Source organism: Hemicordylus capensis, chromosome 2 (assembly GCF_027244095.1).
Source record: "Hemicordylus capensis ecotype Gifberg chromosome 2, rHemCap1.1.pri, whole genome shotgun sequence".
In the NCBI taxonomy this organism is placed as follows: Eukaryota; Metazoa; Chordata; class Lepidosauria; order Squamata; family Cordylidae; genus Hemicordylus; species Hemicordylus capensis.
In genome coordinates, this window is record NC_069658.1 from 158094903 (window position 1) to 158120870 (window position 25968).

The 25968-nt window shown below is 48.0% G+C and overlaps 1 protein-coding gene across 4 annotated transcripts; it reads right to left on the bottom strand.

The window, feature by feature from the left end:
• Positions 1-6100: 6100 nt before the first annotated feature.
• LOC128341529 (uncharacterized) lies at positions 6101-18530 on the bottom strand. 4 transcript variants are annotated; one of them, XM_053287780.1, is made up of 9 exons: positions 17940-18509; positions 10215-10301; positions 9479-9704; positions 8556-9234; positions 8190-8280; positions 7969-8052; positions 7235-7339; positions 6766-6838; positions 6101-6380 (listed from the first exon to the last, which is right to left on the bottom strand). In XM_053287780.1, the coding sequence occupies exons 4-9, from the start codon at positions 8627-8629 to the stop codon at positions 6238-6240; spliced, it is 570 nt and encodes a 189-aa protein (XP_053143755.1). In that variant the 5' UTR covers positions 8630-9234; positions 9479-9704; positions 10215-10301; positions 17940-18509; the 3' UTR covers positions 6101-6237. The 4 variants fall into 4 exon arrangements, with proteins under 4 accessions (XP_053143755.1, XP_053143754.1, XP_053143752.1 ...); XM_053287779.1 differs by lacking the exons at positions 6101-6380; positions 6766-6838 and having other exon boundaries at positions 6867-7339; positions 10215-11273; positions 17940-18530; XM_053287777.1 differs by lacking the exons at positions 6101-6380; positions 6766-6838 and having other exon boundaries at positions 6867-7339; positions 17940-18524.
• Between the last annotated feature and the right edge of the window lie 7438 nt (positions 18531-25968).

Consider the following 25968-nt stretch of genomic DNA (forward strand, 5'->3'; position numbering starts at 1 on the left):
CTGGAGTTGGTCCGTTTGGGTGCAGACCCAAGGAAGAGAAGTCTGGAAATGGCTTGAGTGAAGTGTATGTGCAGGTTTGAAGGGGTGACCTTCAACTTCTCTGAGAAGTGGGATGTCTCTTCCAGGTTGAGAGCGAAAGTTTTCTGAACTCTTAACGGCTGAGGCCTCACCAGCTCCTTAGGTTTACAAGTAGAGGGAGTTCCCTGTCCTAAAAAGGGCAAGTGGGCAACCATGAGGGTCAATCTCAAGTGTTGTTTAGCTTCCCACAACTGCTTGGATACCAACATTGCTCGCTGCTATAAGCTGCAGCTACATTGCTTTCATAGGGCTGTAGAGCTGACAACTGATATTATGGTGAACAGCATAGCCATTGCCTGATGACGTTTGAAGACTTGGGGAAGTCTGTTTCCTGATGTCTGCTCTTCAGAGTCCCAATGGCACCAGCTTTTGAACCCCTTTGAACCCCAACGTGAGTGACAACATGACACACTTGATGGTGGACTTCTCTCAGGAAAGGCACGTGCTCCAGGCTTGAATGCTCATTGCCCAGATCCTAAAGGTGGCAACTGCTGAAAGAAACCTAGAGGAGGAAAACCTGGTCAGAATAGCTCCAGAGATGACTGACAGTCTGTCTACACAATAGAAAGGAGGACACCCATTTCTCACAGACAGAGAAGCAAACAGCAGGTTGAATTGAAAGAACAGGAAAGTGAGAGAGAGAGAGAGAGAGAGGTCTTTCAATGTAGCAACCAGAAATGAGAGGAATAGTTTTGTTATTGATTCAGGCACTACCCCAAACATCCTGAATTCCCCTCAACTGTTGATAGATGTAGACAAAAATGACAAAGTTGCTGTTTGGTTTGCTGATGGGAAAAATAGTTATTCATCCAGGAGAGGAACTGCTGAACTGTATAGTAAGCAATTGGATGGGGAAATGGAAAAGATTTTGATCCAAGATGCCCTCTTAGTCCCTGATATGGAGAGTAACTTGACCTCTGTGAGAGATGGAGTCAATCAAAGCTGCAAAGTGACTTTGCAGGACAAAGTTTGCTACATCAGCTAAGAAGGATGATTTCATGATGACAGCCTATATGCATAAAGATGTGCTTTTTCAATTGGACTGTGTAACTGAACAGGCCAGGCTTGCAGCCTCATGCAAACACAAGAACTTTTCGACCATATGGCCTAAAAGACTAGCACATAGGCAAATCCATGTGATAAATGAGCTTGGGGGAAATGGCATTAGGAAGGACTTTAAAGTGGAGTCATGCAGAGAAGCTGCCACAAGGGGTCAGTGTTGCTGACTTAATCAAGGGGTGAGACCCAGCTTTTCTGCACAGACACAGACAGAGTCACAGTGTCCTTTGGAGCTCATACATTCTGCTGTCATAGAAACATAGGAAACTGCCATCTCCTGAGTCAGACCATTGGTCCATCTAGCTCAGTATTGTCTACACAGACTGGCAGCGACTTCTCCAACGTTGCAGGCAGGAATCTCTCTCAGTCCTATCTTGGAGAAGCCAGGGAGGGGACTTGGAACCTTCCGCTCTTCCCAGAGCGGCTCCATCCCCTAAGGGGAATCTCTTACAGTGCTAGCCTCCCATTCATATGCAAGCAGGGTGGACCCCAACCTTCTCCCAACCTTGGAGAAGCCGCTGCCAGTCTGTGCAGACAATACTGAGCTAGATGGTCCTGTGGTCTGTCTCAGTCTATGGCAGCTTCCCATGTGTTCCTAAGTCCTTGCAACTCAGATTGCTAGCCAAAGCAACAGACAAGACACCATCTGAACGATGGCTTGGGCACAAACCCTCTCTAAAGCATGCCAACATGTTTGGATCGAAAGCTTATGCATACATCCCAAAGGCCAGGAGAACCAAACTCAATCGCAACTGTGAACTGGGAGTGTTGGTTAGATATTCGCCTGGCCAAAAGGGATAGAGAACCTTTGATCGTACAAATGGAGAGGTCAGGATCTGCAATGTGGTGTCTTTTGAGGAGAGACAAGGGCCAACTAGGGATGATGTGCCAGAACCTGTGCCAGAGATCCAGGTGAAAGAGGCAAGATGTCTCACGATGCAAGAGCCAGACCGTGAAGCCGAAGAATCTGTGCCACAACCAGAAGGAGGTTCAGAAGGGGATACAGATTAGAGAAGGGGCTGCACAGCCTGAGCCCGAACTGAGGCGCTGCTAGAGGCCCAACAAGGGGATTTCACCCAAAAGGTTCTCACTCGTGACCAAAGGAGGAGAGCTACAAGAACCCACCACATGGCGAGAGAAAGAAAAGATGCCAGCTGACACAAGGTGAGACATGGAGATAAGCAGCATTCGAAGGAATTGATTCCCTGCACCAAAAGGAGACTTGAAGACGTGTCAATGCCCACAGGAAGAAAGACTGCGGGATGCAAGTGGGTCTTCAGAGTCAAGCAGGATGCAGAAGGGGAGGCAGAGCGCTACAAGGCGAGGCAAGTAGTCGAGGGATACTCCCAGATCTATGGTGAGGACTACAATGGGACCTTTGCACCACTTGTGACATACACTTCAATGAGGACACTGCTCAGCATAGCAGCGGCCAGAAAAATGCAAGTTGAAGACATGAATGTAAAGACTGCCTTCCTTCATGGGGAAATCAAGGAAGACATCTCTATGCAATAGCCACCAGGCTGGGAGGTACCTAGAAAGAAGGGGCAGCTTGTGTCCAAACCAGAAAGAAGCATCTATGGCTTCAAAGAAGCAGCCAGAGTGGGGAATGAGAAACGAAATCAACTGCTACTTAAGGAGGGGTTGATGGAAGGAAAAGCTGACCACCGCCTATATTCCAGATTGAGAGACAATAGATGGACTTACATCCTGACTTCGGTTGTTGACTTGATTATTACATGTGAGGAAAAACAAGATAGCCATGAGACTGTACAGCACCGGAACAAGGAAAGAGAGGTGAAGGAACTCGGAAACATCTCCTATTACCCTGGCATCCAAATACAAAAGAGAAGGGGGTGGGGCATTCCTTCTCCACCAGAGGCAGAAGATAAAGGATCTTCTCCAATGCCTGTTAGCTTCCTTGGTGCTTTGCTAAATAATCACAAACCCCAACAACAGCCTCTTGGAGGCCGTTTTCAGCAACAGCTCCCTGGTGACCACCAGTATCTGGTCTGAACTTTCACACTCTGATTTGCTTGCAGAAAAGCTTTGCCATATATGGGCAAAGCTTAAGTACACCAAAATATACCCGGGATACCAATAGGGCTGGCTCATTCTAAGAGAATAGCAACTGGCGCTTGTATTGTGCCAGCTCAGATGCAGCTCTTTGATTAGAACATTGAAGTCCACTCCCCTCTTCCACATCAAGCGTGATTTCTGTGCATGACAAGCCACATCAAACAGCTCGAGATATCCCATGTGCAGCCTGGCTTGCTCTGTACAGGCCTCTGCTACAGGGTAAACTTGTCCCAGGCTAGTTAGATGGTCATGAACATGTTCCAAAGCCCAGCTTTCTAGATCAAATGGAAGTTTTGATGCTGACCATGAAACTTTGATGGTGAGAGAGAGAGAGAGAGAGAGAGAGAGAGAGAGATTCAACTCTGCACAAGAGACTCCCATGCTCCTTTGGAATTAGGTCAGAAATTGCACTTACTGTAAAGAAGCTACTACTATTAGAGTTGGAGATGGAGTTCCAGTACATCGAGCTTTTGCACCTGCTCTCCTAATGACCACTTGGGGTATTGGGAGTAGAGGTAGTTAGTGAGGGTCTCCTTACCTGTCCCTGCTTGCCTCTACTCTATGGCCCCTGCCTCGACTCCTCAGGTATTTCCAGACAAGAGTCAGTCCTCTTCCTTTCCTCTTAGAAAGTAGATGGAAACATCTCTCTCTCCCTTCCTATTCATTATGTAGCTGATAGATAAGACTAGGTTTTTCCTCTCTAAATGTACGTCACCAATACATCTTTTTCGTTTAGATTGTACAACAATCTCCATGCGTGTTCTTCACATAATGGCAACAACTCAACTCTGCACTCTACTCCGTAACTGGTTTGGGTAGCTTCCTTTTGCCGCCTTGCTAATAAGATCAATAAGATGCATAGCTATGTTGTTACTGGACATCAAACCAAGACATTTCATAAACACATGCTAAGACAGAGATCTATCTATCTTGGATGCGTTTTTGACCACATTTTGTCTGTTCCTTTTGCTCTTTTAGTTGCTGTTGTTGTTGTTTTGTACTGAACGTGTGAAACAAACTTGAAGTGAACTAATCACAAAGTCAGATTTCTTGTGATAGCGAAAGGAAAATGATAGCTTCTGTGGACTCCACCTCATGCCTATAGGCTTTACTACCTTGAAAGAAGTTTGCTTTTGCAACAGAAGGTTGGAAGGCCATTGCGGTAGATTCAGTCTAGAACACACAAGTCTACTTGGTGGCAGTGGTTAAACGGGTCATTGGTCAGGAGATCCATGTTTGGTGTTAGCAGCAAAGCAGATCCTTCTAGGGTCACACCAAGGTAATTTGGGCATCCGGACCGCCCAGCCACGAGCCCCCACCCCCATGCGAGGCTCCCCAAAACTTCCTTTGGGGGCCCACCCCACCAAAGGTCCATTAAAAAGCCAAACCAAAGACTCTAATGGTGGCTGAGGGGTGGCAGCAAGGGGGGAGGTATGGTGTCTTGAAGCAACTGAGTGTCTTGAAGCAACTGAGATGCACGCCTGTGCAGTTTAGAGATCGTCACAAGCTCGTGATGTTACGGGGGGCAACTCAAGTTGTTCGGGGGGAAACCCAAGCCATGATATTGTTCAAAACTGAGCCGGCTTCATCCAGGTCAGGGTCTCCTTGGAAGTCCAACTGGCACTTCCCCCCTCTGTGAAGGAAGGATGTTGAGAAATGGAATACAGAAGCAAACAACTACTTATCTTATTTATATCTCATGTTTCAAGGCAACTGTTCTCAAAGTGGTTTACATACAAAAAGGAGAAGAAAGTGGCCCCCTGTCCCCCAAAGAGCTCGCAATCTAAAAAGAAGCACAAGGGAGAAGCTAGTGCCAGTCACGGAAGGAATGCTGTTCTGGAGTTGTCGCCTAACAGAAAACCTGAATTGGTCATAAAGGTCTGTTGCCAGTTGTTCAATGTCTCGGCATGAAATAAAGAGGGCTTGGTGCTAGCATCACCAAGTTCCAGATGTCCTCTTGTCTAATCAAGTGCTGAACCTCCAGCAGGATTGTAAACTGAGAGCAGGAGCAAGCCCCAAATCCAGCCCTATGGCCATTGGTGCTCCTGTGGAGACAGCCTCTCATAAGGCATGACTGAGCCACCTCTCCTGGCTTCAGATTCTCTTTCAGCCATGAAACACACTGGGTGGCCGTGGGCCAGTCACTATTCTCCGCCTAGCCTACCTCAGAAGGCTGTTGCAAGGATAACATGGAGAACTCTACCCTCAGGGAGGAAGAGTGGGGTATAAATGTAATGGGGCGGGGGGGTGGGGCGGGGTAGCAGTGTTGATCTGGACCCCGGCTGACATCTGTGCTCAGCCATAAACTCACGGGTGGTCTTGAGCAAGTCACACTGTGATCCTGCCTGCCCACTGGTAAAACAGCAGCTATCATGACTCACCCAGTTAGGTGCAGATTAATCCCACCAAGAAAATGGTGTGTACAATAAAAGATGCTATGTCAAGACTATCATCCAGCACTGCTGTCAGTACAGAGCTCCTCTGCAACCTCTTCTCTACAAACCTCTTCATAACGTCACTGTATATAGACTTATGCAATCCGATTTGATCGGATTCCACGCAACACAGCCCAAAATCAAGCAAGATCAAAAGCCTGTCCATAGAATCATTGAGAAGTTCTGCTCCACTGGGCTAGTCTGTGAATTGGAATGTTTTGGATCTTACAGCCCTGAACTGAAGTATGCTTACTCAACGTAAGCCCTATTGATTTCAAAGGGATTTACTTCCAAGCAGCTATGTTTAGGATTGCTGTTTTAATCTTACTTCTGCCATCTATAGATGGTGTGATATGCTTCAGGGAGTAAGACACTTTAATTTCTAGTTGAGATAAATTCAAGATATATAGCAGTTTCACTAATAGTAAGAATAAGAATTCAAATAAGAATAAGAACAATAAACTGTATTTATTAAGATAAAACAAACAAAAAATTAAATCATAACAGATCAAAAAGGGGGGAGGGGTGAAGAAAATACAAAATACAATAAAGAACCATTTCAAAGTCATTGTTAAAATCAATCATGTCACATGATATGTATTCTTAAAAACATATAATACTTCCAGGCAGCTATTCTCCTAGCTTTAGGAGCATTAAAAAGAAAAGGAAGCAAATGGGCGATCAGACAAAGATCCTCCTTTTCATGGAAGTCCTCGAAGACAAGGCCATCTGAAGAGAAGAGAAGAGAAGAGAAGAGAAGAGAAGAAGTAATATTCTGATGTTAATTGATTTAGGTAAGGAGGGACTTATACATGTTGAACAAATGGAGGAGGGTCTAATGGGTCACTTTTTGCCTTGGGGTTCACAAAGCGGAAGGCAAGCATGGCTTCCAGACCTCACAGTTTTGCTGCAAGGTCTTTGCCTGCAAGAACCGTTTTTACCCCTGTGAGAGGGGTTGGGAGTTTGGGACATGCCCACTAGGGAGGCCTGCCACAGAGAGGTCAGAGCAAAACTGGGGCTCTTTGGACAAACGATGACCTTTGTCGCTCAGGCCCATTCTGGAATTCCAAGGAGACAGTTTTGAGCTCCCCAATTCCCTGGAAATTGGCATTACCTTTGATGGTGCTCTGGATGTCATGATGAGCCAACTCCTTTGCCTTGTGAAAGAAAACCTTCCATGTGACCAGCTGCAGAAATAGAGATGGAAATGGTACTTTTCATGTCAATGTGACACCATATCCAAAGCAGCTAAGAATTGAAGATGATCCAGTTGGATACAAAGTTGAGGATTTCCAAAGATGTAGCGTGGCTCTTCTGGGCACTGGGCAGCTAGAAGAGACACTGGGAGGACCCAGCTCTCTTCTGTTCCTCCTGCCCCTGCTGCTGTCCCCAGGGGCATTCGGTGAGCCCCAGTGGAAACAGCCTCTCTCCAGCAAGTATGCTGCCTGGCAGCCCCCGTGTGACCAAAGACCACTGGGAGGTCTTCTTCTGAACCTGGAACTTGACAAGGGGTCCCACAGAGGATGCTGAAGCCGAAGATGAAGCAGAGGATGCTGAAGCCATGTCCACAGCAGGGTACTTACTTCCACATTGGGCAGTCTGGCCACGTGAGCCAGAGCATCAATGTAGGCTTCTCGGCCCAGAGTCTGCAGCCGGGGCTTCTCCGAGTTGATGTACTTGTGGAGCTCCTGTGGGTTGAAACAGCAGCTCAGAGTCATCGCACTTGCCTAAATCATCCCTTGCCATGCTACTGAGAGCTAAGCCCGGAAGGAATTTGTCCCACTACAGGAAGATCCCTTGGTTGCTGGCCCAAAGGAATCGAAGGATGATCTAATTCCATATAAACACCCCCCCCCCCAATAAAGTTGACAAGATCTTCAACATTTCTGAAGGTTGCTTATGGGAGTGATGTTTTCTCTGTCTTCTCAGCCAGTTGACTTCTAATAGGGAAATGACCTAGACATATCTTCAGTAAACTAAGAGAATGGGGTCTGCTGCCTCTTTCTGTCAGGCCACGTTCGGATGTTGGAGAGGCAAAAGTCAGAAGCCCCATTCACACCTTATGTTCCACACTCGGACCATGAGTGGACAGTGCACAGGTGCAGATCTGGACACAAGGACAGGAATTCATTCATGATGTTGAATACAGGCACTGCTTGACACTCCCTCTCTGTACCAGGCCTGTGAGGGGCCCGTGCCCAGGTTCACTTTGAAAAGAAATGCAACTACAGTCATGCACACAAAATCACATACCAGTGTTCAGACACCTGCACACATCTACTACCCGATGTCTGAATAGGGCTTCCATTTCACTTACCTTCAAGATGCCAATTGTGTCCTGGATAGAGGGGGCATCCTCCAGCAGCCCCCTGAGCATCTTCTTGAAGGATGCCATTTTCTCCTTCAAGGAGGGAAAGAGAAGATAAGTCATGAGTAGGAGACACAACCGGTCTTGAGAATACAACATTGAAAAATCACTCACAATGACAGCGGTATCACGTTTTCTTCGCAAGAGAAAAAAGCCCAAGAAGAATTTACCTGGGTCCCTGGGTCCAGTTGATCCACCCCGGACACCGCCACGTGCAGGACGGCTGCTTTTACATTGAACGGCAGAGCTGGCTTCATTTTGCTGGAGGGAGAAAGATGATATTTTGTAGTGTGAGAAGGACTGGTGATCCAGCCAATGGAAGCTCCTCTAAAGAAGAGGAACATAGCAACCCAGCAAGGTCTGTAATGGGTTCTCCTCTTTTCCCTGAAAAGGTCCAATCCCGGTCTGGGAAGGACCTGATTTGGAGAAGGCCCTAATACTTAACAAATTAAAAGCTATATTTTAAAAAGGGGGAGATCCAGTTACAGATCTTTCCTGGTTTGCCACTGCCCTTTCTCTGTGGACTATAAGCATACCTGAGTTCCGTAAGAGTGTCCATGGTGAGGCTCAAGAGAAACCCAGGGTCTGGATGCTTCTTGATGTCCTCCATAATTTCCTGGCAGAGATCAAAGAGCAGAAGAGAGTTGGTCAGTACCCACGGACTTCATTGGGATAGCACCAGCCTCAAACACACACTTTTGGCAGTCAGGTTTTGACTGAGCCTGCGCTTGGTCATCATCTTCCATTCTCTGCCACATCTCACTCTCTAGTTCGGCATCCACAGCCTTGTCTTTTTCATACAACAGCATCTCACTTTCACAGGACTTGGCATCCTTAATACCGTCAATAATGGACGTCAAGAATTCAGTCCAGCAGAGGATGACCTGAATATTAGAAGCATTGGGCTGTTAGAGATGAAGGACTCTCCGTGCCTTCCTGGAAATGGAGCGGGCACCCTTACTTGGTGGGCTGCTCTCAGGTCCTTTCTGGGGACCCCACCCCCTCCATGGAATATTCTGCTTCTGCCTCTCAGGGATAATGCAGAAGTGGGAAAGGGATCAGAGCAGAGAGTGGGAGCTTTCAGATCCCGTATGGGGCAAATGCCTCTCAGAGAAACGTCCTGGGCTCTAGGGAGGAAGGCCCTTTTCTGAATGGATCCCTACCTCAGCTCTTTCCATTTTCTCCACTCCAGTAGTCAGATCCCAGTAGTCAGATCTGGAAGGGAAGAAGAGTAGGGGGTGAGTGGGTTTAAGGACTTTGATTCCCATTTGGAATTTAAAAATGGGGATTCCCTTTCTTGGAATTAAGGCGGGCTACCAGTTCGAGGTTACATCCCAAGTCAGCCAGCCTATATGAATAATGAGAGATTAGCATCTCCCAAAGGGAAGCGACTTCTCACCAAAGGCCTTTTCATTCAGACCCACAGGTCTGCCAGGTTCCCAAGCACTAGCTGTCTCACCTTCCCCAAAGAGTCGGCCCCAGTCCCAACCAGGGGCACCTGCTCATCGATGGTGACTCCGGATACTGCCGGGGAGTCCCCTGTGGGAGTTGGAGGTGGTGCTGGAGTAGGCTCAATGCGGTGTTTCCATTTAAAGAACCTCCCTCTGGGGGGCTTGCCCTTGGCGGAGTCACTGGTGGGGGAGGACTTAAAGATCTGCCTACAGCAAAGGCAGACTCTTCGCAGCCTAGAAGAGAGCAGGGAGAAGGTGAGAATGCGACCCTTAAGCAGACATTGGCAGGAGTTGGGGCCAATGGGGCAGGGAAGGAGTGCAGAACAGAAGGAGGGGCAGCAATACAGGTAGCCCAATAGGCTTCCAGATGGTGCATCATCCTCCTTCTGGCTGAGGAATTGGGTCGAGACAGCTGCTCCAATGCTTTGGGGCAGAGACCTTTGACATATGGGGTGCAGTTCTGGTCAGCCCAGCTCAGCCAGATTATGTTAGAGCTGGCAAAGTTGCAGAGAAGAACCATGAACGAGCTCAGGGGTGAATGGAAACCGTGTAACCAAAAGGCAGTCCTGTTTTCAGGCACTGCATGACACTTCCTAGCTGGACCAAGCCTGTGAGGGGCCTGTGCCCAGGTTCACTTTTAAAACAAATGCAACTACAGTCATGCACACAAAATCACGTACCAGTGTTCAGACACCTGCACACATGTACTACCGACTGTCTGAATAGGGCTTTCATTGCACTTACCTTCAAGATGCTGATTAAGTTCCAGACAGAGGGGGCCTCCTCCAGCAAAGCCCTGATCATCCTCTGGAGCACCTCAATGTTCTCGTTCTATGGGGGGCGGGGAGAAAAGATCAGACATGAGTATATGAGTGACAACCGGTCTTGAGAATGCAACATTGAAAAAGCACTCATGTTTATTGTGGTATTGTGTTTCATTCCAGTTGGGCCAAGAAACCACCAGGACATATGGAAGTGGGAAAGGGTGCTCACAATTAACTCCGAAGAAGAGCTTATACATTAAATCCAGGTAAAGTAAGAAACCACCTCTGCAGGGAGTCACACCATTTCAAACTTGGTCATTCTTTGGGAACTCTCCCGTTCAGTGTGGGGTCAAATATTCACTTTCCAAAGTGTTTTGGTAACCAGTTCAAACACCTGGAACCAGTTTAGTTACATTTCCTACAGAATAATATCCAAACTCTTTAGCTTGCCATGTAACTCTAGAAAAAGACAACCATGGAACTTGACTTGAGAAGAAAGCATCATGCCAGTCTTTCTGAATGAAACCAATGATGGAATGATGGAACGCCATCTTCTGAACTGGTTACCACTACGGCGCTTTGCTTCGGGTTCCAGTTGGGGCCAACCAGGAGATTTTCAGTTGACACTGAATTCTCCCTTCTTCATACAACATATTATGACAAAGCAAAACTGTGGCATCCTTACATAGAAAAGATTCCCAAGTGGTCTCAAATGGGACAAGTAGCCCGGGAGTGGAAGCAGCGGGAGTTTGTGGTGCAGGAGAAAAAAAGCTCAATAAGAATATCCCTGCGTCCCTGGGTCCAGCTGGTTGACTCTGGACACGGCCACGTGCAGGACTGCTGCTATTAGATGAATTGGCAGAGCTGGCTTCATTTCACTGGAGGAAGAAATCTTATATTTCATCGTGTGAGGAGGACTGGTGATCCAGCCCACGGAAGCTCATCTAGAGCAGAGCATCATGGCAAGCCAGCAAGTGTTGGGGAATGTCCTGGGCTGGGTGGAGGAAGGCCCTCTACTCAATGGTTCCTGACCTAAGACCTGGAATGGAAAAAGAAACAGAGAGGGGTGGGACACCGTCTTTTGGAATGAAGGCTGGCTACCATTGATTGGTTACAGCACAAGTCAATAATCCATCGGTAAGACAGTCGCCTTGCTACCAAATGGCAAAACCTAGCCTGGCTGCTGGGCAAAACTTTGGGGAGGAAGGAATGCTCTGTCACCCATGTCTTGGTCTGTGGAGTCACACCAGCTGACTGGGGATGTGGATGGTAACTGTGCCTGTTGGTGGGGGCTGGCGTTACAGGGCTGTAAAACAGCAATAAAACCACAAAGAAGACATTGGAAATGTGAATGGCACCTTGCTGACAGTGGGAAGGAAAAGGCTGAACAATGGGAAGACTAGTCCTCCCAGAAAACCAACTGAGAGACTAGCTCTCACCAGATGTAATTTTATCTGGCTCAGTATGGCAATGGACTGAAATGACCCTGACACAATTAAAAAGAAATCATTAAAAACCACCTGATTTCCCAATTGCTCTGTGGGTTGGGTGGTGGGTAGCACCCATCATGCTCAACCCGCTCTGGTGCCCCCAGAAGCCAGAAGAGTGCTCCAAAGAAGTGGGAAAGCAACCGAAAAGCTCCTTTCCCGGGTCCTAGAGCCCCAAACCTCTCAGAAACCAGGGACCGACAAAAGGGCCATCTGAGACAATCTAACCGGAAGGGATGTAACTGGAAAGGGAGAGGCGGGTCTGTAGGTAGACAGATGCCAAGCCCTGAAAGGCTTTCAAGGTCAGAACCAGGACCTTAAATTAAACTCGGAAGCCAATAGGCAACCAGTGCAATGACTGCAGGAGAGGTGTTACTCCATCATATTTTCTGGCACCCATGGGTAGGCGAGCCGCTGCATTCCGGACCCACTGTAGCTTACTGTTCGTCCTCAAAGGGAACCCTAGATAGAGAGCTCATCACGGCAATCACCAAGAAATATCACACACAGACACATAGAGCTGAGCTGCCACTGTCCCTTTCTCTCCACAACACCATCTCACACACAGACTACCAAACCAGAGCTCAAGGAAGGAAGGAAGGAAGGAAGGAAGGAAGGAAGGAAGGAAGGAAGGAAGGAAGGAAGGAAGGAAGGAAGGAAGCCAAGTACTGCTTTTGTCAATCTGAGAACCAGCAAAACCAGGTCGTTATACTGACAAGAGAACAGCATTACACTCAGTGCAGAGAAAAGGACATTACAGAATCAAACCTCCTTGCCTCTCCTGAGGCACAGCATGAAGCAGAAACCCCCCCAACCAAACCATCCCGGAGAAGAAGGTCAGAGTTCCACTGGGTAGGAACCTCCTGAGGGTTCCGGTGTTCAGGCAGGTCCAACTCAAGCTGCCTCTCCTTCAGCATGCACTGCGCCTTTTCACCCCGGTGGAAATGGCCGGCTATCTTTTGGCGCTTCTCCGCAAGAGCGCCATGGGAGCAGCAGGGGCCCGTAGCCAGGGTGTGTCCCAGATTGTACATTGCGGCTGGCTATGGGCCCTAGCAGGGCCTGTGTGGTGGGCGCCCCCTATTGCAAGTGCCCTTCGAATCCTGGAGACTTGGGAGCAGCAGCAGCTGCTGCTGCTGCTAGCCGAGGGCACGCCAGAACCATTGCTGCCAGCAGGAGAAAGGGGGTGAAAGGGGTCGCAGGTACAGCAGCACCATCATCGTCCCAAGACGCTTGGGGTCCTTTCCCCTGCTGACTCATGTAGATGCAGACAGTACCTACTACTCACTTCTACCCAGTACCTACTACTCAGTAGGTGCAGACGGCATGTCTATGGTCACTAAGGCAGAACTTGAAGTGATCCCACACCAGGCTGCCACCATGCTCACCGGCCCATGGGTGGTGAAGCTGCTGGTTCCTTCAGGGACCCCACCATCACAACTGGAGACTCGCATTGCTAAGGGGGATTGGGGGCATGGTGAGACCGATCTCCAAGCGAGACCACTTTGGTTGGGCTAGCAGCCAAAGCAGTCGGCACCTCCTCCACAACATGTATTCAACATCAGTCAGTCCCTGCGCATACCTTTGGCTAGTTCACACAGAGAGATGCAGCAAGTTCTCATCATCACTGGCAAGAAGCAAGCAGCCTGGCCTCTGTTGGAGGGTTTCCTTGTCTCAGGTTCAGGATTACATGTCAAAAGGATCTTCACTTTCAAAGAGTGTTCTAATCGGAGGCACCTTCAGCAAGTTTCAGGTCTAGATGCAAGTGCCTTACAGTTCTGTGTCCCCCTTGTGAGGAACAAGCAGGCCCGGTGCTACCGTTAGGCCAACTAGGCAGCAGAGTGCAGACCTCAGACCTCAGGGGGGCGCAGAGTGTAGAGTGTCAATGTGTTTGCCTAGGGCGCAAAAGAGTCTGGCACCGACCCTGGGAACACGTGCACCAACATCCTACTGTTGGTTTTTTCTGCTAGTTAGATTGTCTTCAACATATTCCAAAGCCCAGCTTTCTAGGCCATATGGAAGTTTTGATGCTGTCCATGAGATGTATTTGACATTACGAGAGGGACAGATAAACCTCTTCATTTGTCTCTGCTCAGGAGACTTCCATGCTCCTTTTGAATTTGGTCTGCAATTGAACGTACTGTAAGGAAGTTGCTATTATTTGCTCTGCTGTGGAATACAAAACTACACTTCTCTTGAAGATGTGACCACGTTTGTACCACATGAGAAACAACAGACGGATCAGGAAGAGGTGTCAATCCAGCAGAGAGCAGCATGTCTTGACACCATGCAAAACTCAGTAGTGAGAATCCCAAGGAACACATTAGAAGAGAGCCTTTTCTATTGGAATCCTCAACTTCAGTTAGAAACTGTTGTTACAAGCAAAGAAGTGTGTACTGTCCCTCTCCTTGATCTGTCTGACAGCCTTGAGGTGCGTCAGGGAGACGAAAGAGAAGATCATGAATGGTTTTGTGCAAGTGTCATCCGCAGTAACATACAAGAAGCCCACGCGCAAGCCTGTGTTGCCAAAGAGCAGAGCGGAGGGGAGGGCCAGCAGACCCACACACCTTTCTCCTCCGCCTGGTAGGCATGCTGGTCGATGCAAGTCTCTGTGCTTCTCACTTTGGTGGATGGCACCTAGCAGTCAATGCTGCAGCCTACCTCTCTTAGGTTAGATTTGGAGAAGAATGTGGCAGATGCTGGACACCCCTGAACCAAGTTTGTAATCTCCAAAGCCACAAATTCTTCAACACACCCTCTTGCTTTCTCTGTGTAATTCTCCATTAGGATACCATCCCTGTTGGATGCTGTCCTCTTAGGAACCTAGGAAGCTGCCATATACTGAGTCAGACTATTAGTCCATCTAGCTCAGTATTTTCTACACAGAGTGGCAGTGGCTTTTCCAAGGCTACAGGCAGGAATTTCTCTCAGCCCTCTCTTGGAGAAGCCAGGGAGACCAAAGCTAGGAGTCAGGCACTGTATGGCGCACAGTAGGGCCCCTATCCTTCTTATAAACCCCCGGAGGCTGTGCAAAATCAATTTCTTAGGACAATACTAAGAGCACCAAGATGTGCTCATTCTGTGATGTTGAGATTTGATCTGGGTATTCTGAGAATTGAGGCTAGAGCTTGGATGTTGATCCTAGCATTTTGGCTTAGGATAAACTTCTTTCCTCAAGGATGGATTTTGGCCATTTGGGTTGATAGTTTTCAATCTTCTTGGGCCCAGGCAATCCATGCTAAAATTCTTTCATTGGGATTCTCCATGGATTATCTGGTTTTGTTGAGCCATAATCAAGCTCTACAGGCTCTGAAGCAGAGAATCCTGGATAATGAAAAGCAACACGAGTTTTCCATGATCCCAGATCAAAAACAGCTGGAGGGCCAAGGTTCCCCAGCCCTGCTTTAGAGCAAGGTATGACCTGCTCCTGTCGGTTGTGCATGTGGGGAGAATAAAGAGTATACCTAGGGAAGATAGAATCTGCCCTTGTGGTTATAGGGCGATTGAAACCATCCAACATGTATTGCTCCGTTGTTTGTTTTACAGAGAGTTAAGACCCTCCCTGATATCTCCTTGTCTGGCACCCTCTCCAGGATGCTTAGAAGACTTTTGTGTCTCTTATCTTGGACAGATCAATCTCCATCTATTACATATAAGGTCGCGAAGTGTTGCTCTAATGCTATGTGGTTACGTCAGTTTTTTATTTCATGCGTATGTTCTTCCTGAAGTTTTAGTTTCTATTTCTATTTCTTGTTAGCAATTGCTAGTTAAGTCTTTGATTGGTACCGTATGTGACCGATGTTTTATTATTTTCTAGCAACTGTTAATCTTTTGTAGGATTTATTTATTCTCCCATTTTTAGTTGTTTTATAAGCTGACCATGGGTCGTGAATAAAATATCTGTCTATCTACAGTATCTATCTATCTATCTATCTATCTATCTATCTATCTATCTAATATGCCATTAAAAAGTAAAAACCTCTGCTAGAAGTCAGTGAGCTGGTTTTGTTGTTGTTAGCACACAGGCAACACCAAAACTATTTTGTGAAAATATACCAATAACAACATTTAGAAAAATCTACCAGCACCTGGGGAATTCTCCCCACCCTCCTTTCCACTTTCATTTTGTCAGTGCTGTGTCATTTTTCTCCCCCTTCACACTCTCTTGCTTCGTAGTTGTCCAAGTCGCTAAGTGAGGTTACATGAAGAGGACCAGAAAGGGCCAGCACCAACGTGCCTCCTGGCCATTATAAGTAGGAGGATCCATGGAGAACAGGGCTTGCCTGTAAAGCAGAACCGGTTTTCGCCCTTCCAGAGATGGTGATATGAAAGGAAACCCCTTCATTCATTCCCTGGGCCTGCTTTGGATCTTCTTTACAGAGATCATGGGAACATTGTGGAATTAAAAGGGCATGGCTGAAGTTGTCCTCAGGTTGAATTCAAACCCAGTTATCCATGGATCCTATATCTGTGGTTTAGCATATCCGTGGTCGGGCAATTGACACCCGACCCCGGCTTACACGGAAAAGAAATGGTTAATTTCTGTGTATCCACGGTATGGAGATGCCCGAAAATATCCTCCAAAAATATTTCCAGATGCCGTTTTGTAAAAGGGAGCTCATTAAGTTTTTAAAAACACTATTTTCTGCAAAAAAAATTGCTGAATAATGGAAAGGACTAAGACGGGGGTGGGTGGGTGGCTAGCTGGGTGCCCACACAGCACAGTAGGGTGCTTTGTTTCACTCTTTTAAAGGTTCTGTGGCCATTTCCCCAGCAATTTTTTCATTGACTTAATGCCTTGGTATATGCCATTTCGGAATCGGTGGTTGTAGCGGAGAATGGAACCCTCCCGGATACTGAGGTCCGCCTGTTTATCCCGTCCTTGAGCGGGATGGGATCCAGCCACAGACAAGCACACTCTTCCAGAAACATACAAACTGGGACCGAGTGTTGAGACAGTGCAGTACAAGACTAACAAGAAGTCTACAATGGGGAAGTGACTGAAAAGGTGCAGCTTGACACACCTCCTCACATAGGCGACAAGGAGAAGGAATGGCCAACTTCTGCATCCGATAGCTGTCCACACTGGAGCCAGTGTGGTGTAGAGTTGGACTAGGACTGGGGAGCCCCGAGTTCAAATCCCTGTTCAGCCATGAAGCTCATTGGGTGACTCTGGGCCAGTCACCTATTTCTCAGCCTAACCTACCTCACAGGCTTGTTGTGAGGGTAAACCTAACCACAGACACCGCTTCAAACACAGGAAGCAATGAAGAATCCACCTTCCCTTTTGATGAAGCCCCCCAAAGGTAAACCAAACCGACAGAAAGCAGCTCTCGTCAAGGAGGTGGCTGCACCGCTGCTGACCCACCAGGCATGGAAAGGGCCTTGATGGATGCTCAGCAACTCCCCTGTCTTTGCGGTGCTGGGAAGTAAGCAGAACCAGGGAGTTTCATTAGACTCCTGGTGGGCTACGAGGGGTGGGGGTGGCACAAGCCCAGCAGATCTGGACTCCTGGAAACATTTGTCCATCCAGGGCAATCTCAGATTCAAGATTGGGATGACACTAGTGTTAGTCTAAAGGTCTCGCAGAAGTCGAGATGTGGTAACTCCAATCAATGGACAGCTCGGGCTTCACGGAGACTTCCGATCTTCGGTCTTGTCTGTGCCTTTCATCCTCCTCCTAGTTATCTCCCTCTGGGATGGATGGTTTGTCCCCACCCCCCTAAGAAACCCTTTAAAACATACCAGGACGGCAACACGGATTCAGCACAAGGCATTCGCTGCCCACAGTTCTGGCTGGTGCCCACAGAGAGAGGCAGCAAGGAGGACTCACCATCCCTCAGGCAGGAAGAAGCCGGTCTTTCCAAGCCAGATCCCTTTCCTCCTGTGTGTGTGTCAGGACTCCTGCCAGAGGCCCAGGGGGAGCGGGGAGGAGTTCCCTCACTGGGGTGGGACCCTTGCCCGGAAGGGCTTCCCAGGAGGCTGCTGCCACCATCCACTGTATTATTTTGATGTGGGGAAACACGCTCCCCATATCCGGTGCCTGGGGGTGGGGGATTAAGGGGCCCAACCCTCCCCCAAGGGCTGAGCAGTCCTCGGCCTCCAAAGGCAGGTGCCGAAGGCAGACCCAGAGCAGCCAGGATTTCGTTTCGGATTCCAAGGAAAAGTGGTGCAGTAAGGACTTTTCACCAAAGAGATGACCAGAGAGAGGTCTCATTAACCTGGCAATGCAGATCCCCAGCGATCCTCACAGAAGAACCACTTCCCTCCGGAGGCCTTGCACGGATGTCCTGGTCCTTCTTCCTCACAGGCTGCGGCCTTCTTCCCATCTCCCCAGCAGCTCTCGGCCTGCTTCTTCCTCGGGGTCCTCCTCCTCCTCCTCCTCCTGGGACAGACTCACCAGGAGACCAGAGCTTCTGCTGGGGGTGGAGCCAGGAATCCCGCCCAGTCCTCTGAGCTGGTCCCTTTGATTTGGCTCTAAGCGAGGCCTAGTCCTCCCTCCAGTCCTTACACTGTAATGCTACATTGTGCGTTATCACCTCTTCAGGATGACTAGTCCTCATTGTCCTAGATGTCACTGACTGCAGACGCCTCCCTAGCTGAGCAATTAGCTGGCCAGCAAGATTCCTGGGAAGAGGCAAAGGGTGCCCTAACAGCTCATCCAGAGAGAGGAGGGGGGTTTCGTTTGGTTGTGTAGCACCAGCCTTTCCAATCACACAGTCACAATTGTTGGAGATGGAGTTCCAGTGCATCGACCTTTTGCACCAACTATCCTAATGATGACCACTAGGGGCATTGGGAGTAGAGGTCGTGAGTGGGGGTCTCCCTCAACTCTTCTATCTGCCTCTACTCTATGAGCCCTGATCTGACTCTTCCGCACTTCCTGTGCTGATGAGACTCAATCCTTCCTTTCCTCTTAGAGAACCGATGGAAACATCTGTCTCCCTCCTTACCTATTCATCATGTTGGCCTTTAGATTAGGGTTAGGCTTTCCTATCCAAGTGTACTTCACCAATCAATGCTTAGTATTCAGTTCAACAAGAATCTCCATGCATTTTCTCTAAAGAGCTGCAACAACTAGACCATCCTCTGCTACCTACTCTGGAACGGGAGTGTGTGCTCATTCCTTAGTGCTCTGCTGCTTTACCTACTGGGGGTGAAAATTAACAACCTTCAACAACAATCACTGACGTCTGTGTTCTACATTGCTTCCTCTTTTGCCTGGTTTATTTTTCTTCCCTGCAGAAAACGTATGGAGGCTAGAAAAGTGATGTTCCCCTGACATTTGCAAGAGTGGGAAAGGCAGAAACACCACTGGAGAGACACAACCCAATCAATCAGGGCGTCTAGAAGGAAGGGCACGGCCTGCTCCCCACCCGTTAAAATGTTGAAAGTTGATCTTTATGGAAGGCTGCAGTGCCCAGGCTGACGCCTTGCCTGCACATGCTCCAAGTGATGTGCTTGCATGGTGGCCCGTTTGAAGAACTACTCCGAGAGAGAGAAAATAAGATTCCAAGAGCAGAATTACATTATCAATTGATTTATTTTATTTAACGTATTTATGTACCACCCAAAACTTATGTCTCTGGGAGGCTTACAATAAACAGTACACATTATATAAAAATAAAACATTAATAGAATGTATTGTCCTTGGTATGAAAATGTGAAAGCCACCAATTTTTGTGTGATACTGAAAACAAAATCCCGCAATTAATACATCCCTTAATTGGGTCTTTCTGGCAAAATGAAGGGAGCATCTCAGAATGGAAAACTTCTTCTGGCCATGACTTCCTGATGGGGGAAAGAAGGGCTGGATAAGGGCCACAACAGGTGGTTGTGTCTTATAGACAGGTCAGTCGAGCTGAATGATGTCTTCCCATTCATCAATGGGACAGATCCCATTGGCCTGTACATTGGGTAGTGTGGTCTTCCAGTCCCATGCCTTCACAGGTATCTTCCATGGTTGGCTTTGATGTACTGGAGGGCTTCACACGGTACACGTACCCTGAGTTCTATGAACTCGGTCCAACAGAGTGTGGATTTGGAAAACAGGGACCTGTGTAACATAAAGGACAGGAGGGTTAATGGAATGCATTTTTTGAAAAAGCCTTGCCATGAACTGGAGCACAATCTTTGTGGAAAAGCAAGATCTATATAGTAGTAGTAGTGGTGGTAGTAGCGAATAATAAGAACATTCTGCTTCCTCCAGGAAGGCTGACAGCAGGATGCCATCCATCCTCAGGCAGTCATAGCTCTACATTATTGACCCTTCCAGGAGAATTAACACTTCCTGGGGAATATCACTCAGTCAGTTTCATGGGAAAGCAAGCATTTGTCACAGGTGGTCTTAGTCCAAGTGTAGCACACTCTCTAGAACGCTGCTCTGGCTGTAAGCATGCCGCACCATTTTTGAAAAATGCTGGAACCAAGCTGGCCCTCATACATACAGATGATATTCCCCAGGAATTGTAGATTCTCTTGGAAGGGTCAATAATGTGGAGCTTGACTGCCTGAGGATGGATGGCATCCTGCTTTCAGCCTTCCTGGGGGAAGCTGGTTCTTACTATGGACTACTACTATTTATAGACTGCTTTTCCACAAATGTTTTCCAAAGCAGTTTACATAGAAAAAGAAACACAAAATGAGGGGCCTCACTGTTTCCTCAACTGGACTTTGACTGTGGTTTGAAACACAGTTAACTCTTTCTTCTAGCTCCAACACAAGGTTGGTTAAAAAGAAGAGAGCAGGTTGTCTTTCAGGCAGAACATGCCCACCATTCCTGACCTTCTCATTGAGGAGCCCTTGAGATGCCTCTGTGGGATCCCAGGGTCCCCCAAAACACAGTTTGAAAACCCAGCTGCAGACGATGCAATTGCTTGATGCCTGGTGCGCTCTTTCTTGTTTACGCTCCCTCCACCAAGACAGATGCTCTGTGCTTCCTGGGAGGAGCATTTCATCTTAGGGTGGGCAGGTAGCTCATTTTCTTCCCCCCAGACATGGAACCCAAATCATACTAGAATATCTTGCCCGATTTGGCCTGTATTCCTCCATTCCACACATTCACATCATCTTCTCCCTGAAAAGAGAGTTCCGAGCTGTCTTCCACTTGTAAGGGAGACAAAAATACACCTTGAATGAACAAAAATATTTCATAGAGGCTGCAGTTGAGCACTGAAAACACACAAAACAGAGAAAATGCGACATCTGAATTGGTCACCTTTGCGCATATAACCTCTGCTACAATTTGAATGAGACGTCTCTAGTGGATTTGAAGATATGCAGAGATGCAAGAGCCAAATGGAAAGAATGTTGATCCCCCCCCCCGACCCCCAAAGCAAACAATTTAAAGGCTAATTCATACATACATATTCACCCAGCTCATGGCTAAATGTCCAAAACAACAACTCCATGGAAAAGCTTTGCGCTTGAGGTGATATGGAGGTTGCAATTGTGGTGTTGTTAGGGGAGCCTATTCAGAGATGCGAGTTACCACCCGATGTTTCAATGATCCAGTGAATATGTGACACACATTCATCAACCTGAAGTAAGAACAACGATCAGAGTGTGTTCCTGTCAATCTTACTTAATGGCCATTGAGATGATCTGCAAGTGGAAGGTCACTGCACTCTACACTCACATCACAAGTTACAAGGGTACTATCTCATATTCAGTTCCTTTACAAGCTTTTCCAGATTGATCAAAACTATTGCCCTATTTTCAGGCTTTGAGGATATTTTCCAAGATATCTCATGGATATTATCCATTTGCCATTTGGAGTTGGTAGCCCAAAAGATGGATGTTTCTTGATAGGGCCTCAATACTTACTAGTACATTTTATCTCTCCAGTGGTAATAGACTGCTGTTTCTGAGTTAGCAGGTTAACTTAGAAACAGCAGGTAGAGATGAGATCCTAACAGCTAGAGACGGGATTCTGAATGGAATGCTAAAGGCCCGCAACCAATGGGCAGGGCGAATTGCACAACAGTTTCACCCCAAACTCTTGCCCCGATCTCAGTCGGGCAGCAATTGTGCCTACAGAAACTGCACAACTGCTCTGTCCAGGTGACTGCAGGCCACTGAGCATGACTGTAGAGCTGTGCCAAGAACCCACCGAAAAGCGGCTCCTGCTGGGCCCAGATCCTATTGAAAGGGAATCCATTGCACAGTAAACGTGTAAAATCAGGCTTTAGGGAATGTTTCTTTCCCCTAGTGTCTGTATATCATATGCCACTGAAATTCTTGAGAGAGCCAGCAGCAACACTCACCAGCACTCCTTTCAGAGGAGACAATTCAGGCACAAACTGAGCATAGTGTTAGAGACGAACAAAATCCCCAACATTGATAGCAGATGGACACACGTAAAAGGATCCTTGTCAGTGAGGGCTGGGACATGAAGCATCAGGACGGAAGGTAGGCAACCACATTTCCAAGTGATGCACTGGAGATTTCCCCGATGGAATGGACATAGGTGGTCCATTGATATGGGGGAAAGTGAGGAGGTGCACTCAGGCACATCAGTGGGGTGGCAGCTAAACCAAAAACAAGCCCGTTCCTGTCTGCATGGCCCCATCAGGGCTTCTGCTTCTTAGCATGCTACAGTGCAACACAAGGTTGAGAACTCAGTAGCCAGATTCACATGTTATGTTCAACACTTGCACAATGAGGGTACGTTGTCCACAGATACCGCTCTGTACACAGGTAGAGTGATTCACGTGTTATGTTCAACACTTGCACAATGAGGGTACGTTGTCCACAGATACCGCTCTATACACAGGTGGAGAAGGCAACTAGCGCCCGCTATTTCAACGGGCTGAAAAATACTAGTACAACATAATGTCTGAATAAGGCTTCCCTGGTGTGTGTGCGCATGAGTGGACAGAAAACATTCTCCCTGTAAAACCTTGTGGTAAATCTGTATTGCAGACACTTTGAAAGGAGGGCTTACCCAAGAGGGGCAAAGCACTACAGACAAACATGAGTATACTATCCACCAACCTTGCCAGACTTGTGCTTTGGTGGTAATCCTGCCTTCTGAAATGCTGGAATCATATCTGTTTTATAGTCTGGAATAAAAATCCTCAAGTCCACATCATTGCTGTAAGGAGCTTGAATGGACTTGGGGGTATGTACGGCTGGAGTATGAACGCACACTCTCTCCTCCGGAGGAGATTCGGGGTAACAGCCCTTTCTGTAAAGCCCCCAGGCCAAACAGAGAGGTGTTAAGGGCTCTCTCAAAGGCCAACAATGAACCCGAGTTCTAGTCCAGCAATATCTAGAGGACCACCGGTTGAGGACCTCTGGGAGCAAACAGTGATAAAGAGGAGTGTGTGTGTGTGTGTGTGAATTCTCAGTCCCGGGTTGGCCTGTGGTTACCCGCAGCTGTGCCCCATTCATTGCCCTGCCCACCAGCCTCCACTGACAGAAGAGACCCCTTCTGTTCCTGGCTTCTATCGGCCAACCAAAGTTTGGGGGACTCCTGTGGCGAACCAAAGGGATCTCTCCCTTCAAGCAACAGCTGTAGATTGAGCAGTGGAAAGTGGATCCCTTGACCCTAGAAGTGATGCCCTGACTTGAATGACTTGCCCCCCACAGCTCCAGGGGGCACAGTGGAGTATGTATGTATGTATTTAATATCCCACTTTTCCTCCAAGGAGCCCAGAGCAGTGTGTGTGCTTGTGTTTATCCTCACAACAACCCTGTGAGGTGGGCGAGGCTGAGAGAGATGTGACTGGCCCAGAGGCCGCCAGGGAATGTCATGGCTGAATGAGGATTAGAGCCCCGGCCTCCCCAGTCCTAGTCCAACACTCTAACCATGACACCACCCTGGAGGCAGTGCTGCCTGGAAGACCACAACCACCAACAGCCCAAATTAGACCTGTAAAGAGGCTTCCATGAAGGGGGGGGATCCCAAAGCAACCATTTTTGCCCGACTCATCTGCTGCCACTGGAGTCAGGGGACAGTGAGCTCAGGTGCACCCGTCTCCCCGGGGAGCCCTCCTGCATGCCAGCCACATATACCTGTGTGTGTGATCACATTGGGGGGCGTGGCCATAAGCTGGAAGGGCCCAGGTGGCCCTCTGGAGCTCTTTTCCTAGCTGGCTGTGTTGTCAGCTGGAGGTCTTCTTGGTTCACGGTGGCTCCTAGGCAGCTGGGCGGCTTGGGTTCTTGGAGAGGAAGGGGAGGAGAGCTGGTAGCAAGCCTGAATGGTCCCCTTTGCTAAGCAGGATCCATCCTGGTTTACATCGGAAGGGGAGACTACATCATGTGAGCCCTGTAAGATATTCCCCCCTCAGGGGATGGAGGGGCCGCTCCGGGAAGTGCATCTGCAGGCTTGCATGCAGAAGGTTCCAGATTCCCTCCCTGGCAGCATCTCCAAGATAGGGCTGAGAGAGGCTCCTGCCTGCAATCTTGGAGAAGCCGCTGCCCGTCCAAGGAGACAATCTGGAGCTAGATGGACCAAGGGTCTGACTCAGTATATGGCAGCTTCCAGGGTGTGTGGCGCCATGGATATAAAGAGCCAAGCTGACCAAGGAAAGAAACTACTAGCCAGAGCAGCCAGGGACTGTGGAAGCCACGGAGGGACAGCAGCATCCCGCTGAGAAGGCAAAGCATTGAGGACCTTCCTGAATTCCTCGGTAACCATTGGAAAAGGTGAGGCGTGCCATCAAGTCAATCTCGACTCCTGGCGACCACAGAACCCTGTGGTTGTCTTTGGTAGAATACAGGAGGGGTTGACCATTGCTATCTCCTGCACAGTGTGAGATGATGCCTTTCAGCATCTTCCTATATCACTGCTGCCCGATAGAGGTTTTTTCCATAGTACCAGCGGGGATTGGAACTGGCAACCTCTGGCTCCCTAGTCTAGTCGTTTTCCTGCTGTGCTATTAGTCCATCTGCTTAATTATAGCTTCGCCCAGGACTGGATTAGCCCTCCCCAGTAAAAACTATATTGGGAAACACTTGGGAACTAGAAAGTGGCACAAGCAGGAAAAACAGGGACAAGCAAGAAAGCTGATACTTATAATATTTATATATCACTTTCCAACAGAAGTCCTCTTAAGTAGTTTACATGAATATGAATAAATTTTAAAAATGGCTCCCTGTCCCCCAAAGGGCTCAGAATCTAAAAAAGAAACATAAGATAGACACCAGCAACAGTCACTGGAGGGATGCTGTGCTGGAGATGGATAGGGCCAGTTGCTCTCCCCCTGCTACATATAAGAGAATCACCACTTTTTAAAGTTGCCTCTTTGCTCTTTTAGCTGGGATACTAGTAGTAGCAACGATGATGATGATGATGATGATGATGATGATGATGATGATGATGAATCAAATGCAGTCAATAACATCTAGTAGATTGTGTGTAAATATAATAATAATAATAATAGTTATAACACATATAATTATTCTAAAATATATATCTTTATTTCGAAGATAGAAAGCACCATGGCACTCAGTTCTTGTTTCTTTAATGTTACTATTATCTGTATACTGTTTTTCAACAAAAAGCAAACTCTTCTCAGAGCAGTTTGCACAGGGGTAAGGTTTGCTGTCCCCAGAGGGCTCACAGTCCACGCAGAAAGAAGGGAGACCCCAGCAAGAGCCGCTGGAGGGATGCTGTGGTGGGGCTGGACAGGGCCAGATGCTCTCCCCCTGCTTAACCGAAAGGGCATCACCGCTTTGCTGGGTGCCCCGTTGCTCAGTCCACAGGGGGACCTTGCCTCTCCAAGCAGACCGGGCTAATCATTACTTGACTTTTATTTGAACATCTGCGCCCTGCCTTTCTCCACAGGCCCCAAAGTGGCCAACCAAAACTAAAATCCCATAGAAAGCAAAAAGGTCATTTCCCAAAGCGCCATGAAATGGGGCACACCCCACATGCTGTGGGGGCAGAGCAGGCACTGGAAAACTACCACTAGAAGACAAACAACCCTGTTCAAAGCAGCCATTGAGCAGCAACTGTTACCCAGCAACCATCAATGATAGAACCGTGGCCCTGTTTGAGTAGGAATAACTGTACTTCTGGCCTTCCTCTTCCCTGGGGGTTACCAACCTCTCCTCCTGTGCCTTTCAAAGCAACCCAAGAAAAGTGTCAGGAGATAAGGATCAGATGAGGATCTGGGGCCCAATTCTCATTCAGCCTGAAGCTTGCTGGGGGGAATTGGGGCCAATCTCTTGTTATCTACTGGCTTTTGGCCAAAGGGTGGATAAGACTATAATTGCTTGCTAGTGGCAAATTAGTATAAATTT